At 35.6% G+C, this 19,314-nt stretch overlaps 2 protein-coding genes across 4 annotated transcripts in view; one reads left to right on the top strand and one right to left on the bottom strand.

Moving 5' to 3' along the window:
- LOC111508778 (coiled-coil domain-containing protein AGAP005037) overlaps nt 1–19,314 on the top strand; it is a 407,581-nt gene that overhangs the window by 205,048 nt on the left and 183,219 nt on the right.
- Nucleotides 1–19,314, bottom strand: part of b6 (pentraxin-related protein b6) — a 77,353-nt gene that overhangs the window by 3,674 nt on the left and 54,365 nt on the right. For all 3 annotated transcript variants that reach the window (XM_074169372.1, XM_074169370.1, XM_074169371.1), the window contains exons 2-5: nt 18,784–19,031; nt 14,333–14,517; nt 7,913–8,127; nt 3,499–3,598 (exon numbers count right to left, since the gene is read on the bottom strand). In XM_074169372.1, coding sequence (XP_074025473.1) covers nt 3,499–3,598; nt 7,913–8,127; nt 14,333–14,517; nt 18,784–18,944 — 661 coding nt within the window. In that variant the 5' untranslated portion in view covers nt 18,945–19,031. The remainder of the gene's footprint in view (nt 1–3,498; nt 3,599–7,912; nt 8,128–14,332; nt 14,518–18,783; nt 19,032–19,314) is intronic.

Raw genomic sequence — 19,314 nt, 5'->3', positions numbered from 1 at the left:
CAATACAATTTTTAACTCATATTGTGATAGTGGTGTTGAAAGTTTTTGTATAAATTTGTATGATTGTATAGAGATTGTATAGGGCTCCAGAAGGATATTGATTCTATTACGGAATGGAGTCAGAAGAATAAATTATACTTCAATTTGAAAAAATGTTGGGTGCTCTCAAAAACTCGTCTAAAAGAACCAATTACTTTTGCGTATCAAATAAATAGAGAAGTCCTAGAAGGAAAAACAGAAGTAAAATTCACAATTTTCATTTTCTAGTCATATAAAAACAATGCAAAATCTGCCAATAGAATTCTGGGTTTTGTGATTAGGCGAGCATCATGCTTTTCGAGTATACATACGATTAAGCTACTACCTATATCATTCGTTAGTAAGGCCTAAACTAGAATTTGCTTCTATTATTTGTTCCGGGGAATATCAAAAGTATCTATATGAATTGGAAAAGGTCCGGAATAAATTACTAAGACATTTATACTTGAAACAGTATCATGTGTGGCCTGATTATAATACCTTAAGAACATATTAATTGAGATCGGAATTTAAAATATCATCTGTGAAACAACGAAGGAGCTTGAACTGTATGATAGTTCTGAATAAAAAAATAGATGATAAAATTAACTCTTCAGAAATTCTTAATGCGATTCCATTCAACATTCCTCGTCGTCGTACACGTTCTACCCTCATGTTCACTATATCAAGAATAGGGAATCCAACAAGGGCACCACTGGTTTACATTCTTAAATTAGCTAATAGTTTCAACTTTTTGATTGATTTATACTGGACCCCAACACTTCATCGTAAAAATATTTTAGACTGCAAATTGAATACAAGTATTTGAGACTATTTGAGACAAATTGAATACAAGTATTTGAGACTGATTTTCCACATCTCCACAATTTTGGACTCAGTTCATCTCCTACAATTCTGGGCATTGACTAATAGGTAGTAAGAATAATATAGACAATATTTTTATGTAAATAAATGAATAAATAAATAAATGAATGAATGAATGAATGAATGAATGAATAAATGAATGAAAGTACGAATGAATGAATGAATGAATAAATAAGTGAATAAAGAAAAAAATGAGTGTAGTTTATACAGAAAAATATATTACAATTCAGTTGAATTTTATTGTCGTGGTGATCCAGAAAGAGAAAATTTTGACTCAGTTTCAATATATTGGTCATTCATTTTTCCAAACGAAGTGGAGATCAAAAGTAAAGATGTTGAACTCGGATCAAAATACAAGGTCGTTACTGTATTGAATAAAGTTTGTACGAGTCTGATAATAGAGTTTGTAACTTCTTTAGATTACTAATCTTCACTCAATAAAACATTATGAAACAACGAAAATTAATTGGCGTTCTGGGGCGACTTCATAGATTCCAGTGGCACATTTGCTTTTTCCACTGCAGAAAAACTCGGAAAAACCTGCAGCACCACATCATCTGAAGATCTTGATCTGCCAGTGTCCTTTCTGTCATGACATAAAATGTAGGGGTTTGAGATATTGCCAGAATATTTAGTGACATGACTATCGTCAAACTTAAATCGGTCTGTTTCGTCTTAGACCAATGCGTAATAATGACCAGATTCAACGCCAAAACCACAGTGAACAATGACTGCATGAAGATTATAATAGTTATCTGCTAGATTGAAGTGTTCATCTATTTCGAACCTTCGTAAGAGTTTGGAACTTCCGTCAGAGGTTGAGTCGTGTTTGAAGATCACCAGTGTTATTATTTGATTGACTGGTGCCTCAGATATACTTGTTGTCTTATAATTGTCAGTCAGTTTGACAAATATTTGGCAATACAGTTGATCATCACCCGTTGAAAGTTTTATTTTCCGATGATTCAACAATAAACTTTGCACAAACTGGTTATCAGTTATATTAGGAAACACTACTTGAAGTTCTAGAAAATTACATACGTCCACCTCTTGAACATGTACTACAAAGTAAACTAGTAGAGATTTTTCCAGTAAAAGATATACAAACACAAGACGGGATAGATTGTACATAATCATTCAATCCAGAGTATTTAACAAGAACCCCAAGAATTCGGAACAAAACTCTTGTTGTCCTAACAAGTATCTAGTGGACTCCAAAGACTCTAGGAAATCGGTTGATGAGGAAGATGAACATTCTCTTTGGAGAGTTTTGTTTTGTATGTAAATATTCTTTTGAAATATGTATCTAGGTAGGAATTAAAAAAGGTTAATTTCTAGGAGAGATATGAATACAACAAAAATTATTTGTAAAGATGTAACGAGGGGTACTATTTATATTTCGTGAATAGCAAATAATGAAAATAGCTTCATTGTTTTGTGAAATATTCCCCTTGATGAACAATATATACGTTTGCATTCGTTCAAACCATTCGTCAAAGCAGTTCTTCCATTCCTCTTGAAACCCCTCCAAAACATAGTTTTTGAACGCTTCAACTGCTTCTTCGTCACTCTCAAATCGTTAACCATGTAGTTTACCTTTGAAATTGGGCAACAAGTCTTTGGGTGCCAAATCAGGACTGTACGGTCCTGTTTGATGAGATGTGTGGGAGCGCGAATTGTTATGATGGAGAATAATTCGTATTCAGCGGTTATTTTCACGAATTTCTCCGAAGACAAAACAAATGGTCGTGTACCACTCAGAATTGGTTGATTAAGCCGGACAGTGGCCACATGTCCCATTCTGCTGAAGAAACTGGCGATCATTTGCTTCGCTGTGCTTCTTTCACGAACAACTTGAAGTGGGACTAATTTGCAAGGATTCCTCTATCTTACAATATGTCACATAACGATCTTGCATTATATTTTCACGCACTGTATCGATGTTTTGTGGCACATCTGATTTTGGAATTCGACGGCGACCGAAATACGACCACGATTTGTTGGATCATCTCTGTTATAGTCAGGTTACAGCCTAGCTCCCATACCCTTGTGACTGACTGGCGTTTGTTAGAGAATCACGATTGAATTCACTATACCAGCGATATACTGTGGTTTTTGACAAAGAAGTGACACATTCTTATTGAGATAATCTAAGTCGAAAGATGTGGAAAATAATTACCGGAAACCTTCTGTTGAAATTTCCATTTTTTGGTAGAAATGACTTTCTCAACACTTACTGTGAACAATACAAATATTACTCGTACATCAAAACACTGTGAGTACTTTTATGCTGAAGATGGTGTTGCTACATTTTACTTATTGGCAGGAGTGTTGCCAGTTCCCGAAATATAAATAGTTCCCCATCGTATAGTGCATACCCAGACATGAACTGGAAGAAAAAACCCTTCAAAAACAACATGTATCTAGATACATTCAAATAAGTTATTGTAACAATAGCCTAATGATTTTGATACGCAAAATTCTTGCTGAAAAAATCAAGTAGGTACGAACACCTATACCTACTTTCACAACTTGGATTTCATATAAATAGTTTTCTGAATATGGGTTTTTCTTCGAGAGATTTTAAAGACATACCTTTTGGAGCTTCAGCGCCTTCTTGGAAGCCTCCTCCAAGCTGGCTCTGCGATTGTCCTGTGATAGCGATACCTCCACCAGGTATGACGTGACCTACCAACTGCGAAAAAAAATTTAAGGTCTGATTTTGTATTTGGAATAGAATACAATATAAATTCAATATAACAGGCTGATATAGTTTCTTCTTCAAATGAAGAAGAACCAAAAATTGTACTCTTTTTAGAATATTAATATGAAGCTTCATACATAGCTTTTCCTGATTTAAAATCGTTAGCTTGAGAACAGAATCGTCTTATCTTACGTGAGTGAGATAAATATGATAGTAATGTCATGCCAAAAATTGTTGAACTCCAAGGTCCAAGGTCCACTACTGTTTCTCTTGCATGTAAATGTCCGACCGCAAAATATAGTAGGTGCATTTAATAATGTTTACCCGCGTTACTTCTATGGATCTATCAGAACAAAATGTAGAGAAACTTGTTGGCAAATCAGAACGCGTAATCGACACATTCATTGCATGGACTCAAGAAAGCAAGTTCATTCTGCATCAATCCATTCAAGTGGAGATCAACCTGATAATTCCATTACAAGTGTTACCGAACCTTCCTTCGAGGTAAATTTCCTGAGTACCTACCTAGACTTCAACGTCATTAAGCAAATGGAATTAAGTTTGAACGAAACAGGCTTGCTCACCATCTACAATGGTCCATTCTAATATGAACATAGAAATATTTATTTATGATACGAAAAACATAATACGGCTCACCTACGATATGAGCTGGTTTCATATCTTAATAAAGATCTGGAGAAAATGTTATTTTCTGTTGGCGGTAGCTTGAAAATGATCACTTGGTGATCGAAACACGTATCGAGGTGTTGAAAAATGACGATTTGGTGTTGAAAAAAAACTCCAGTAACATTCAGTAGCCAAGTAGATTAATATTCAGAAAAATCATCTATTGATTCAGTCAATTTGATTCACTGAACGTTCCGAATTATATCTGTCCGTGGTACCATGGTATCCAAATTCATCTCAATACATTTTTAACTATATTTATAAATTATTCTTCCATCTGAATACATCTCACAGTAATTTGAATTGAATGTAATTTGTAACTTTTGATCAGACACCCCTCTCGAAGCATTCAAAGTGTTTGTATATCCTCATAAAACACAAGAAGAAAGTTGATTGTAGTGCATATTTTTTTTCATGATGCCTGATGAACCGAAATTTGAGATTTTTCCTGAAAACTACTGCTTGAGCAGCTCTTCAACTTTCGCTCTTTGACATTTAACGAGGTGACCAATGCTCTTCTACCATGCGACCCTCTTCTGTGGTTATCAAAAAAATTACCAATATATGAGTTCATCCGTAATAACATTGAGAATATCGGAACATTCCCAAAGGAATTTTTTATTCCAAATATAGGAAAATAAATATTTTGAAATGATATCTCGATATATTCATCTCCACCAACGTACATACACAGTAGACGATACAGTATTCAGATCAATTCTGCTTTTTGTTAGGATATTGGTACATGGGATGTTTCTTTCCCGTTTCTTTCAAGATGGAGCTGTTGCTTGTTAACAAGTTCCTTTCAGAGAAATGAACTTCTGCATACAAGTCGGTTTGATATGATTCAATATCCATCGTGGTATTGGCCAAGGAAGTAGTCATTTGCCAGTATATATATATATATATATATATATATATATATATATATATATATATATATATATATATATATATATATATATATATATATATATATATATATATATATACTAGTTGTACTGTCATCTTCTAGGCACTCCTCGTACTGTGGAGCGCCTAAAAGATGACATTACGACCAGGTGCTCCTCAGTTTGAGGAGTGCCTAGAAGATGACAGTACGACCAGGCGCTCCTCAGTTTGAGGAGCGCCTCAAACTGAGTTGTTGTACATCTTTGCAATTGGCTGCACCGCGCTGATGAGTCCAATAGCCAGAAACACGTGTCCGCGGTTTGCCTCCATATTTCTTGAGTGTCTTGTCCACGAATTTCCCCCTTTTGATGTATATCATACACACTCGATAATAATCTATATCTATGTATTTATATCCTGGATCCGGAAGTCACGCAGGTAGCTATAGCTGCCTACGTGGTGATGTTAGATGATGCCTGGGAATGCTGGGTCTTCTAATTGAAACCACAAATGTGCGGTTAGCTCCTGTTGGTGACACCGTGCATATGTGATGATGTGATATAAATCTCAATGAAAATAGCGAATTTGGAAACGATAAAATAAATAAGAATCCATCATATTTACAATATTTCAGGACCGTGACAAGACATAAAAGATGGATAGTTTGAAGAAAAATAGGCAGCAGTTGAGCGCTTGATGGAGCTTTGAAGCTGAAAGATTCAACTGAAGAGGATTTAATATTTCTACTGAGACAATTGGAGGATAAGAGTAGCAGATTATTCGAGGCAAATGAAGAAGTTGAAGAAAAATTGTCATTAGAAGCCAGCGAAGAGATAGAATTAGAAGAGGAGTATGATGAGGTGTAATATTACAGAGAACAGCTGATAAAGCATAGATTCAAGTGCGAACTCCGATTGAACAAGATTGGGAAGACCCAAGAAGATCGTTGGAGCTGTTCCAATTTCTCTATAACGAAAAAAATCCAGAGAAAAATTCATTTACCAAGACTAGAACTAAAGAAATTCGATGTGAACGTGAAGAACTGGATTGGGTTCTGGGAACAATTCAAGAAGATTCACAATGACCCAGAAATAGATAATGAAGACAAATTTCAGTATCTTTTACAAGTAACGGGAAGTGGTTCAGTTGCCCGAGATTCAGTAGAAAGTTACCCCCCTTCTGGGCCCAATTACATTAAAGCTATTGACCAGTTGAAAACTCGTTTTGCCAGGGACGAATTCCTAATCAAAGTTTACGTAAAAGCTAAAACAGGTATGTATCTTTCCAATCTGTATGAAAACTTGAAACCCAGCAAAGAATAAGCAGCTATGCTTTTTCCTTTTGTAGAATCGGCTTTGTCTGCAGAAGTTTTGAGAATTCAGGAAAACCATCGTAATTTTGATTAACGAAATAAAGAGGATGATAATGAAAATTTTAAAGGTACTAATTATTTGAATATGTTAGGTTTTTCGAAAATGGAGGTTGAGTCAGAAGGCACAAAAAGAATTTGGAAAAGGCAACGAGCACAACAAATATGCCAATGAGGATAAATATTTTCCAAAACAAAATGAGCCCGAATTATACATAGCAGCTGCTCTATACACAGCTAATCCCACATTGCCGCTGTAGGTGAGAGTGTGCAGGGGAATCCGAAGCAGTCGATTTAGCATCGCTAACAAGAACTAGGTCTTTCGCAAACCACAATTTGGCGAATTTTGCATCGTGACTTAGACCTGCATCCGTACAAAATTCATCTGATCCAGGAACTGAAGGTAAACGACCATAGACAACGATGTTGGCCAGGCCATCACTGTCAACGGCGAGCACTATAGGTTGATGATTACCAACTTCTTTTGGACTGAATTGAATGATCTGGACACCAACGACATATGGTTTCAACAGGACGGTGCTACGTTACACGCAGTTCATGCTATATCGTGTACTCTGCACGAGCGATTAGAGCCTTTGGTCATCTCACGTAGTGATGTGAATTGGCTATCGAGATCGTGTGATTTAACCACTTTAGACTTTTTCTTGTGAGGTTTTTTCAAGTAGCAGATGTATGCACACAAACCACGGCTGTCCTCAAAGCCAATATAACCGATGCCATCGGTCAAATTTAGCCTGATTTATTCCGTGGCAGACATTTGAATGATTTTATACTCCACACATAATGGCAGCAATACGTATTTTAAACTAAAAACAAATTATGATGATATTTCACACATACTTTGTTTTATTTAGATTCAAAGACAGGAAACGCTTAATGAAAGATTTGTCTTAAGCCTCAATTTTTATGATTAGCTCTCCATCGGCGCTAAATTACTTTCCAGCGAGCATTCACTTGAGGTCTGAGAACAAATGAAAGTCGCTAGTGGAAAGATCAGGATACGGTGGATGCACATCCAATTCATGCAATTTTGCCAAGGGTTACATTGATTTTGTAAATATAACTAATGATAAACTGTAACTTGAATACATCATGGATGGAGATCTATCGGTGAAGAGAAATTCCATTAGAGTCAATCACAATCAGTTACTCCGCTCAACAAGCAATTTGTGTTTACATATCATGATGCAAAGCAACTACGAACTTCGTTCCCTAGCTGAATGCACACCAACTCCACTGCATTCGTTCAACTTCCAAAGCAATCAGAACTTTCTACATATCCAGCCTAAACTTAGATTGCGAATCCAAAACGAGGCTTTTAAATCATATGCACTCACCCTGTTGTGGAATCCTCTACCCACTCTTTCGGCGTTGACCCAGATTTGCCATTCTCCAGTCTTGCCATTCCAACTCTGGCACGTATGATACCATCTGTTCAGTCGCAATGGGTAGTTGAGTCTATAGAAAGTGTGACCTTCCACCGCCATGCTGAAGTAGCTTGACCTCTCCGTGTTGGATATCCAGGAATGGATGGCTTTTGGTTGGCCGTCAACTGAAATACAATTTCAATTTTAATAATAATATAATAATATTAATCTTTATTCATCCTTCAAGATCATACACATGATATAGGACAAGTCATAAAATGTAAATAGACAGACATATATAAGAACACATATATACATATACATACGATAAACATATAACTATATTTCTTTAAACATATCGTCCATACAAACAAGCAAACAAAAAAAAAAAAAAAACTAGGAATCAGCAAAATATTCACTAATGTCATAAAAGCAAGACTCCACTAAATAGTTTTTCAAACTTGCTTTGAATTTGTTAATATTTTTTTCGTTTTTGGTATCACTTGGGAGATGATTGAAAAATCGAATTCCATTATATTTAGGACTGCTTTCGTAAAGTGATGTACGGTGCTTTATACTTCTAAATAAGTCACCATGCCTCGTAGCATAGTCGTGAGAGTCAGAATTTTTTGAGAAGCTCTTGATGTTGAGTTGCACATATGTTAGAGTTTTATAAATGTAGATCGATGGTACTGTCAGTAATTTAAACTTTTCAAAATGATTCCTACACGTCATTCGGTAATCTAAGCCAAAGATTAGACGAATTAGTCTTTTTTGACTGATGAAAACTCTGCGAGCGTTGGCCGTACTTCCCCATAGGACAATATTATAAGAAATATGTGAATATGAGAGAGCATAGTACATGTTTATTAATTGCTCTAGTGTGAATATATTTTTCAGCTGCAAAGTTGCATAATAACTACTATTGAGCCTCTTACACACCTGATCAACGCGTGTATTCCACTCCAAATTTACATCTAAATATGTGCCCAGAAATTTTATTGAATCCGAAAAATATATATTTTTGTTGTTTACACGAACAAAATAATCATTTGAAATTTTTGTACGAGAATAAAACTGTAGGCACACTGTTTTGTCAGGATTGACAATTAAGGAATTGTCACTACACCAATCAGTAAATTCTTTCGACAAATTATTCATTTTCTGCACAAGTTCTTCTGGGGTTTCGGCGTCAATGGCGATTGTCGTATCATCTGCGTACAAAAAAATGTGTTCAGTGCTCAAATAATTTGGTAAATCATTGACGTACAGAAGAAAAATCAAGGGACCTAAAACTGATCCTTGAGGAACCCCTAAATCAACATCAAAAAGTTGAGATCTACAATCATCCACTTTTACGCAAACTTTCCGATATTCAAGATAAGATGCGAGCCACGACAAAAAAATGCCCCGAAATCCCAGTCCAGATAATTTGCCCAGAGCAACATTAATATTGATAGAATCAAATGCCTTAGAAAGGTCAGAGAAGAGTGGTGCATCAAGAAAGTTGTACGGCTCAGTTGTGTTGGTCTGCTATTGAATCGTTGTATAGCACAAGAATGTTAAGAACGTACACTTTTTCACACTTGTGTGATACATGTACACTGGTATAGCGACTCATGAGTGTACAGACAACCAATATGACTCACGTTTAGAATATCAATAATTATAATTCATTTGCACAGAAATGATTTCACAAAACTTCCATCTAGGAATACAGGCCGTGACTTATTCATACACATACTTCAATAGTTTTGAAAATATTAACATGAAGAATCACTGCAATTGACAGAAAGTGTCACCAAGCCAGAGGACTGTCTGTGATATAAAAATTATGGCAAAAACCAAAAGGCTGCCCATAGTTGAAGCTTGCCTCATAAGAACATCGTATTGAAAATTCAAAAGATTAAAAGATCGTTGGTATATAATCTTACTGGTGGGGAAGCAAAAATGGATGGTTTCGAATGAGAATATCATAATATTGATATTATTAAAAGCTAGTCAATGATATATAAATATAGAGTTAAAAAACTAAAGAACACGCTTTCAAAAACATCGAACTAAAATGTTGGAAATATTTTTTTTAATAAGCCTAAAATAATAACCAAAGAAAAATACTAGCATTATTTTGAAAAAAGCGACGGCCGCTTGCTATACAAAAAATATGGCACAAAGCGCTCACGCTTTTTTCACAATTATACTAGTATTTTTCATTCGTTATTGTTTTAACCTTATTTTAAAAAAATATTTTCAACTTTTCAGTTCGATGTTCGTCAAAAACGTGTTTTTTAGTGTTTTAAACTATATATATTTTCCGTTTTTTAGTTTCGTATGCGTGTTTTTTAGTCTTTTACAACTATATTTATTTCATCTAAACTTTGGGATCAATCAGCCGTACATTGTTTAGAAAAATGACTATTGATATTTTACGATTCCGGAGAGGGAGCCTGAAAATCAGCTACCAAGCTCAAGGAAGGCAGCAGGCGTGCAAAGGAGGGTTACAAATAAGGCAGCAGGCGTGCGTATTATTAAAAAAATTCTTTTTTCAAATGAAGAAATACATGTAAAGTGAGTTCGAATTTCATCAAGGAGGTTCCGTACAGTGCCATCTGCCTGCGAATAAATCAAGCAATTATGTCGATAATTCTGGAGTTACAAACAACCTGACAAACAAACTAACATTCATACAGCTTCTCCCGTATGTATGTATCTACATTCATACAGCTGAAGCTAATAAAAGCGTGTTAATTAATTAAATAGGTTCATTCTTATTAGTCAGTGGGCTATGCTTGAAGCATGTCTTCAAACATAGCCCATTGACTAATGAGAAAGTTTTTCTTCCTTATTCAGAGGAATCAGGCAAATAACGGATATGCAGTTGGTTAGGGCCTCGTCCACTGATGGAGTGACATTTTGTGATGTTCGCTCCAACTTCGGAAGAGGAATGAAATACCCTGAAAGAATTTCGATTTTCAATTATGGAATATCATTGACTTTAGGTCGATGATGGTCACTATCTTGCACTGACGAGTGGCTAATGTGCCCGTTCCAAAATTGAAGGTCAACTCTATCAGTTGTATTGCCAATTGCATATGCAGGAAATTTTCTGTGAAGATTCCTGCACTGACGCCTGTCGGATATAATCCAACGCCCTTCGTGGTATTAGCCAGGAGAGTAGTTGTTTTCTGATATGCGTCAGTCCATTCAACCTACTGTGAAGGTATATTCGAGACTGGCTTGAACGTTCAAAGTTCATTTCTCTAGATTTGAAAAAGTTTAATTTAGACTTATCTAAAGTAAGGTCAGATACTGCCACGTACCTACCAACACAGGAAAAAAGCTCTGAATTTCAATCATTTCATGTAATATATCTATATCTTTCTGTGATGTTAGTCATACTTCCTTGAATTACATCCTTCTCGTTTTCTTAAAATACATAGCTTGTGTATTTTATTCCGGTAATACTCTTTCCGGAAGATTAAGAACCGTAAATAAAAATGACATAAGAAACTACCACGTTCCATCGTTATTACTGCAATTATTCACGCCGGCATAGCTTTCCTCGATTAATCATCAACAATGGGCCAGAGTAAATGAATGAGCTAGATACGCCTCAAGAATATACCGTACCAGAAGTGAAACCGTAGCTAAAACAATGTACCATCTGAAAGACCGATAACGCGTTAAAAAAACCAATATGAAAACAACATTTGCTAAATGACTAGATGATTTTCAATCCATCATTCCATTAGCAGTGACGGTTCGTGAGGTAGGACGTAATATTTTTATGTTTGAGGAATAGAATCAATTTCAAAATTGGGTTTCGTACATCAACATCAAAACATCATTTTCAATGGTCTTTCCTGTCTTAAAACTGGACGAAATTCCTCATCTTTCAACTACTTTTATCCTGATAGATTCATTATTTAGAGTCTATCGAGTTTGTCCGGAAAAAATAATGAATCTATCCTAAATAACATGCCTTCACACAACGAGCAGATACTAAATACGCCTTTTTGATTGAAAACATTGTTTCACTTGAGATAAGATTTTGCATCACGGTTTCTAGCTCTCTACTTCCTCATATTTATACAACTTTATAACTTCAGAAGGAAAGGAGAAAGTATCTGAAAGAGTCTCTGTTACATGATCTACGAACTGCCTTATTGAGTACTGTTCCCGAAAAAAAAGGACTGGATCGTCCAGGAAAAGGAAATGTTAATAGCGGAGAGTTGTTGGTTCACAGATGGATCAACCGTCAAGTTCTAGTGCAGGTGTTTTTAGTCGTAGACACAGGACAGAGATATCTACCTGCCTAGGAACTTATGTGACTGTTTTTCAAGCGGAAATTTACGCTATTGAATTGTGTGCGGAGAGATTGAATAAATCCAACCTCGCTCACAAGTCAATAAAAATATTCTCGGAACGTCAAGCGGCGTTGGAAGCTCTTGGCTCTTACCGAGTAACGTCTTAATTAGTAGCAAACTGCCAAAAACTGCAAACTGCCAAACAGATTGTGTCTGGTCTGGATTCCTGACGATACTGGCCTGGAAGGCAATGGAGCTGCTGACTCCTTTGCAAAGCTACAAGCAGCTTCATCGGACCAGAACCTGTCATTGGCATGGCTTTAGGCTTTGTCAAACAAACATTGAATACCTGAATGGCAAGTAGATTTATGGACTCCTATTAGAATCTTCCAGGATTGGCTCACTCCAAAGCGTTTATTCACCCTTCGAAGCTTGATACCAAACAGTTGTTGGACTACAATAGGAATGAGCTACGATGTCTAACAGGCCTTCTGACAGGTCACTGTCATTCGAATCATCATATGCAGAGACTTGGACTGTCGGAAGACATTGTGGGTCGCCTCTGTTTGGAAAATGATGAAACAGCAGAGCATATACTTTGTGCCTGCCCCGCTGGGGACCGGATCAGGTTTTCAGAGTTCGGCAGAGCCGTACTCTCACCATCTGAGCTGAAAGATCACTCACCATGCAAACTAATAGGCTTCGTTAAGAAACTGGGTTTATTTGGTCGAGTGTGAATAGGTGTGAGCCACAATAAACCCTCGCGGCTTGCGGTGGAGGGTCGAATAGACCCACTCACTTCAGATCTAACCTAATCATCTAGCCTACATGATCTACTCATCTTCTTGAAGAGTTCTTCTGGAAATCAATCACTTCCTTCCTTCCTTTTTGACATATTTGTTGCATAAAGACGGAAGAGTAGAGACCCAAACACATCTGCAAATGTCTATGAATTTGAGGCTCAAGATCAAGTTTGCTTGGAATGAACAGAACCAGCATCATTTACATTTTTGAAGTCACTCTGTAGTACTATGTTAGTTGATGTTGAATCAAAATCTCCTTTTTCAACAGATGCTATTCTATATTTTGATTGGCTTCCAGGTTTTGTTGTGGTCTTCCTTGGTAATAATCTCCAAACGTTTCCACTGCATAAAGTCATCTTTAGTGGCGTTGCCGAAATACTCTTCTAGACGTATCGACTGTAACTACATTCCTACATTAGTTGCTATTCGAAGTTTTGGAATATTGATTTTTACTACTTAATAGACCACTATTAAGTGGTCTATAAACGTTTGATTGTCCAAAGCAATTATGGTCCAGCCAATCAGTCCATATGTCTTGGCACAATTATGTCGATGTTACTACAAATGTTGCTTCTCAAAAGCTTGGAACACTGTTCTGAACCAGAAAACTGCAACTTTTAAGAGCTTAGCTCTCTTGAAGCTTATATCAGACCTTTTTTGAAGTATTGTTCTCAGGTATGGGGTTCCGTCCCTGAGTATACCCTGAAGCTGTTGGATTCCATCCAGAAAAGAGTCATCCGCCAGATTGAAGACACGAAAATCACTTGCAACCTTGATAGTCTGGAATATTAAAAAAAGGTTTTGTGACTTGGCACATTTGATTCCACCAAATGCGGTTCATATCAGAAATACGCGACAGACTGTGGCTGCTCATCGTTATGAGGTTCAACTCAGTACACCTCGAACTACACTTTTCAGAAACAGTTTTTCCAAATGAATCTAAGTTACAGCGCATAAGCACCGTTCCTACTGTGCTTTGGGGATTTTCCTGTGGTGCTTTTGCACATCCATAAACAGCGAGTTCCATTTAACATTTTTGGTACTTCAATAAATATTGTGATTGGGAAATATATTACATAAAAATGTGTACTTTGTTCGAACATCTGTCTATCAATTTCGATTTTGTCGAAGAATATAAAAACTCTATGTCAAGTAGCGTAGAGTTTGATCAATACTGAGTGCCTGACTTGAACACAACACCTAAAATCAATATGATTTCCAGCTAGGAATGGAATAAATACGTTGATAATTGATAAGAATTGATATTTACTGCAGCTTACCCGCATATGAAAAGATTGGGTGATCATTGCTGTGGTTATAAAACTTGCTCCAGTAACACAACGTGAACTGCTTGATGTCTGGGATTTCAGTCTTATACTGAATATACTGGAAGTACAGATCTTGCGTGAAACCTACTTTGTAGACCTCGCACTGGTCTCTTCCTTGTACGGCGCCTTGCTGATACCTGAAAATCGTTAACTGTGTTATAGAGGGTGATTTTGGTAAATGATTATGATGGAATTGGCTGATACTTGATGAAAATCCATAACCAACGTATTCAATAAACACGTTATCGTCAGAAATTCACTAAACGATTTTACAAAAACGCAACACGTGTTTCGCCATGCAATGGCTTCTTTGGGTGTACCTTTACTAACTATATTCTACATATTCAATGCTAAATATACCTTATTCTACAATTTGAAGTACTTACATTTCAAGTACCTGTTTTTTACCTAAGTTTCCACATTTGAAAAGATATTTAGTAACGGGGAGTTATTCAAGTCTAATTGATCATTCAATAAATCACCCCAGTTCCTGAATCCATTGATTTCTAAACATTCTAGAAGATTGAGTTTCAAACTCTTGTCTTCTAAATGTAACATGTCGTATTCATGATTGAACTCATGTCCTTCTGCTACAAGGTGGTTTGCAAATGTGGAATTGGTCTTTCTATTTACAAAACTACTTACATGCTATTCAATTATTTGGTAAAATGTTCTCCTTGTTTGGCCGATATAGAGTTTTTGGTAAGAGCCACAAATCAGCTTATATACTCCTGAACCATTCGACAACGAAGTTTTGTCTTTATTATTTTTAATAAATTTCCTCAGACTATGATGCGCTCTGTAAGCTACGTTTCCGCATTCTTTCTTCAAAGAACGGGAAATATTAGATAGATAGATATATTTATTTGATCATGTTATGTATGAAATACATTTATGACAAGTCAGAAAGACAAATAGGTGCAAGATACAAAGTTTTCTATAAAATAAAATAAACAGTAAAAATTTGTAACAAGTTTACAAGGTACATTATAACATATTCAAAGTAAGTGGTGTTACAAATCTTTACTGTTTATTTTATTGTATAGACAACTTTGTATCTCGCACCTATTTGTTTTTTTGACTTGTCATAAATGTATTTTATACATAACATGATAAAATAAATATATCTATTATTGGTTGGTTCTCCCAAATATGACAATATCCTATAACTGACGTTGTTATTTCCAGTTTGACAAAAAATTCTATTCACGCAGTGAAGTCCTTTGATTACTGAAATTTTCATGGATAACATAGAGTATGACATCCATAATAATCAGTTAACAGTTTTTTGTGCTCGTACAGATACGTAGATGATATATTAGTCTGTTTTAATAAAATGATGGATGTAGCCATCACTACGTGGTAGGAAATCATAATGAAGAAAAGATAATTGAAACTTTCTATGTTTTCACCACTTTTATTTGTAACTAATGTTACTGCAGTTTTGTCCTATAAGGACATTTTCAAACTTATACGAAACTGCAGTAACGTTAGTTACAAATAAAAAAGGTTAAAAACATAGAAAGCTTCAATTCTCTTTTCTTCATTAGTCTGTTTTACTGGTTCTGATAGGCAACTAAAAAAGTTCATTGAATATGTCAATTCGATCCAACAGTCAATAAAATTCACCACTGAGAGATAAATGATTCAATAAATTACCTCGACTCAACCATCACGTGAAATAACAAACTTCAATTTGCAATTCTCCGCAAACCATCTTACACGGCCATTATATGATTACTCCACACACCCCTATCAGCATAAAGTTGCTGCATTCAATAGTATGCTTCACAGACTATTAAATATTCCACCCACTGTCTGAGAGTAATTTCCAGAAAAAGCTGAGTTTATTCAAACAAATCACGTTCAACAACGGTTACAAGGTAGATATTACAGACTCCATTCTTTCCAAAAAACTACAAAAGCAAGCCATGGACCAGGTCTACCCAAATTAAAGACGCGATAACGCCAGTTATAGGACACTGTCATATTTGGTGAACCAACCAATTATATGGCCTGAAAGAATGCGTAAACCTAGCTCACAGAACGAATAATAATCTAAGTGAATTTATTAAAAACAATAAAGGAAAAACTTCGGTGTCGGATAGATCAGGGGTATATAAGCTGACTTGTGGCCTTGCCCAAAACTGTATGTTGGCCAAACAGGGAGAACATTTCAAAGAATTGAAAAGTATAGAAGTAGTTTTGTAAACAGAAAAACCAATTTCACATTTGCCAATCACCTTTTTGCAGGACATTATTTCAATCATGAATACGACACAGATGCATCGAAAACAATAGATGGCGTAGGAGCTGCCACAGTCAATAAAGAACTTAGTCAATGCTATAAACTACCTTCCACATGTAGCGTATATTCTGGAGAAATATTTGCGATAGGACAGGCTTTGGATCAAGCCAAGCATATGGTGGGCAATATAGTTATTTTCACGGATTCACTGAGCGCTGTCAAGGGGATACGTCAACTTTACCCAAAGCATCCGCTTCTCCTTCAAATCAAAGTTAATCTTAAAGAACTATATCATGACAATCGTTCGGTGGAAATAGTATGGGTTCCTTCTCGCATTGGTATTCTCGGTAACGAAAAGGCAGATTTTGTGGCACCTAACTCCTTTGAGAACCCTGAAGCGATAAACATATATAAAGTGCATCATGAAGATTTATATAGTTCTATAAGAACGAAAATTTCGCAGAATTGGACAGAAAGGTGGCAAAAGCAAACCGCAAATAAATTATTCAAAGTGAATCCGGAATTGATCAAATAGAACTACTCATACTTAACCAGAAGAGATCAAATCACAATTACTCGTTTGAGGATTGGTCACACCAGAATAACACATGAACATTTATTCAAGAAACAAACTCCCAAATTATGTGAATTTTGCAATACACCGTTGACAGTGGAACATATCATATATGTCTCTGCCCCTACTACAATGAAGAACGAAAACTAATGAACATCAGCGAGAATATAAAACTTACTTTGAATAACAATGTGGAGAAAATTATACAATTATGTATATGTACCCCGCTAATGTACCCCGCTATGTACCCCGCTAATAACCCTCTGTGGTTGATGCGGTTCTTGTTTAAATTAAAAAAAAAATACGACGTATTACATTTAGAAATCTCAATCTTTTAGAATCAATAGAGTAAGGAATTCGGGTAATTTAATGAATGACCAATTAGAATTGAATAACTCCCTGTTACTAAATATTTTTTCACATGTGAAAACTGGGACATATGCTCAGGTAATTCAATTCATTACAAACTTAGGTAAAACTCAGTTACTTGAAATGTAGGTACTTCAAATTGTCAAATTAGGTTGGAAATTAGGTTAAAGTTAGGTACATATGTAAGAATATGTAGAATATAGTTAGTAAAGACACACCCGGTGAGAAGAAGCCTTTGTATGGAGTTTTGTAAAATTGTTTAGTGAAAATCTCACAATGAAGTGTTTCTTGAATACGTTTGTGAAATTATATAAATTATTTTTCAAAAAGAGTTAGTTGGGAAACAGGATCAAATTTAAAAAAAATTGTTTTTCTGTCAATGTTTCAAATTCGATAACATTCTTTTTCAGGGCTCTAGATAATCAGATTTTCTAGACAATAACATTATTAAACACAGAGATATGAAATAAACGAAAGGCTTTATCTACGATATTGGTAAGGTGGTGTCTGTATTTATTAATAACAAAAAAAAATGAAGAAAAAGGGAATTCTTCAGGTTTTTACTGATTTGATAGAAATATGCCGTATTGAAGCCCTTCTAGAGCGGTATCGTGTCAAAGGATTATTACGCTCAAGAGTCTTTTGAATAAATATGGTTGAACATCTAGAATAGTCGTATGTTCAAAGTGAAAAATGTATTCATGTCTCCTTTCATGTTCAATAAGGGCTATGGGGTTTTTGATACCTAGTTTCTCAGAGTCTCTGATGTGTTTTTGAACTCGCGTTTGAATATGTCGTCTGATTCGACCAACATATCATTCGGGACAACTTTCACCGTTCAATTTGTTGGAGTGTATCTCTTGCGGTATTTTAGTTTCTTCTTTCGAGAAAAAGTACTTTTCAAATTTATTTTCGAATGAAAAGTTCACTTCAATAAGTTTGTTGCTGAGTAACATTCCAAGTTTTTCAGGCAAAATATCTACAAATGGTGTTTTGAGTGAATAGTGTTGACAATTTCAATACTTGTTATTGCAAGTCGTATGGATGACATATCTCATTTGATTCGATATATGGAATCCATCGATGGTGAATCCATTTTCTATGTCACAAAAATTCTAGCAAGTTTGGAATATTTCATATCACATCAAAGACTTCTCTGATGAATACTAACAAATGATCAGTTGCTAATTGCTTTTCTCATCAAATACTAACCCTTGACTCAAGAGTCCATCCAAAGAAGGCGCTGCAGGTTGGAAAGGTTTCACGCCTTGGAAGAACTCGTGCTGGAAAGGATTCCAAGTGTCAGGTTCATGGACTCCGGCGGCACACGTGAGAACTAGAAGAGCTAGACACAGCGCAAGGTATTTGTACATTTCTCTTGAATCAAGTGCTCCAAAATCGAGGTCGTGAATTTGTCAGTTTTCTTCGAATATGGGTCACAAGCGTCGAGCATATGTCATCTGAAATCAGATATCGTTTACATTGCGGTTTGTAAGAAATCCGCTAATCGGTGAAGGATACCGGATATGTCAAATTCAGTCCAGAACGTATCACTCATGGTGAATATAATGTTGGTATTTTTTATCAGATCTTCATAACACGGTAATGAATAATATACGAAATATAATAATAATAAAAATAATAATAATAATAAAAGGGCTTTATTCATTGACATGCATTGTTTATAAAGAACAAGTAAATACAAAAAATCAATGAAAGGGCGAAGTTCAGCCGAAGCTATTT

This window comes from Leptinotarsa decemlineata, unplaced genomic scaffold (genome assembly GCF_025532065.1).
Source record: "Leptinotarsa decemlineata unplaced genomic scaffold, Ldec_3_MD MMD2_P_RNA_scaffold_5, whole genome shotgun sequence".
In the NCBI taxonomy this organism is placed as follows: domain Eukaryota; kingdom Metazoa; phylum Arthropoda; class Insecta; order Coleoptera; family Chrysomelidae; genus Leptinotarsa; species Leptinotarsa decemlineata.
The sequence above is the reverse complement of the archived record's forward strand: the minus strand, read 5'-3'. Positions and strand labels throughout refer to the sequence as shown.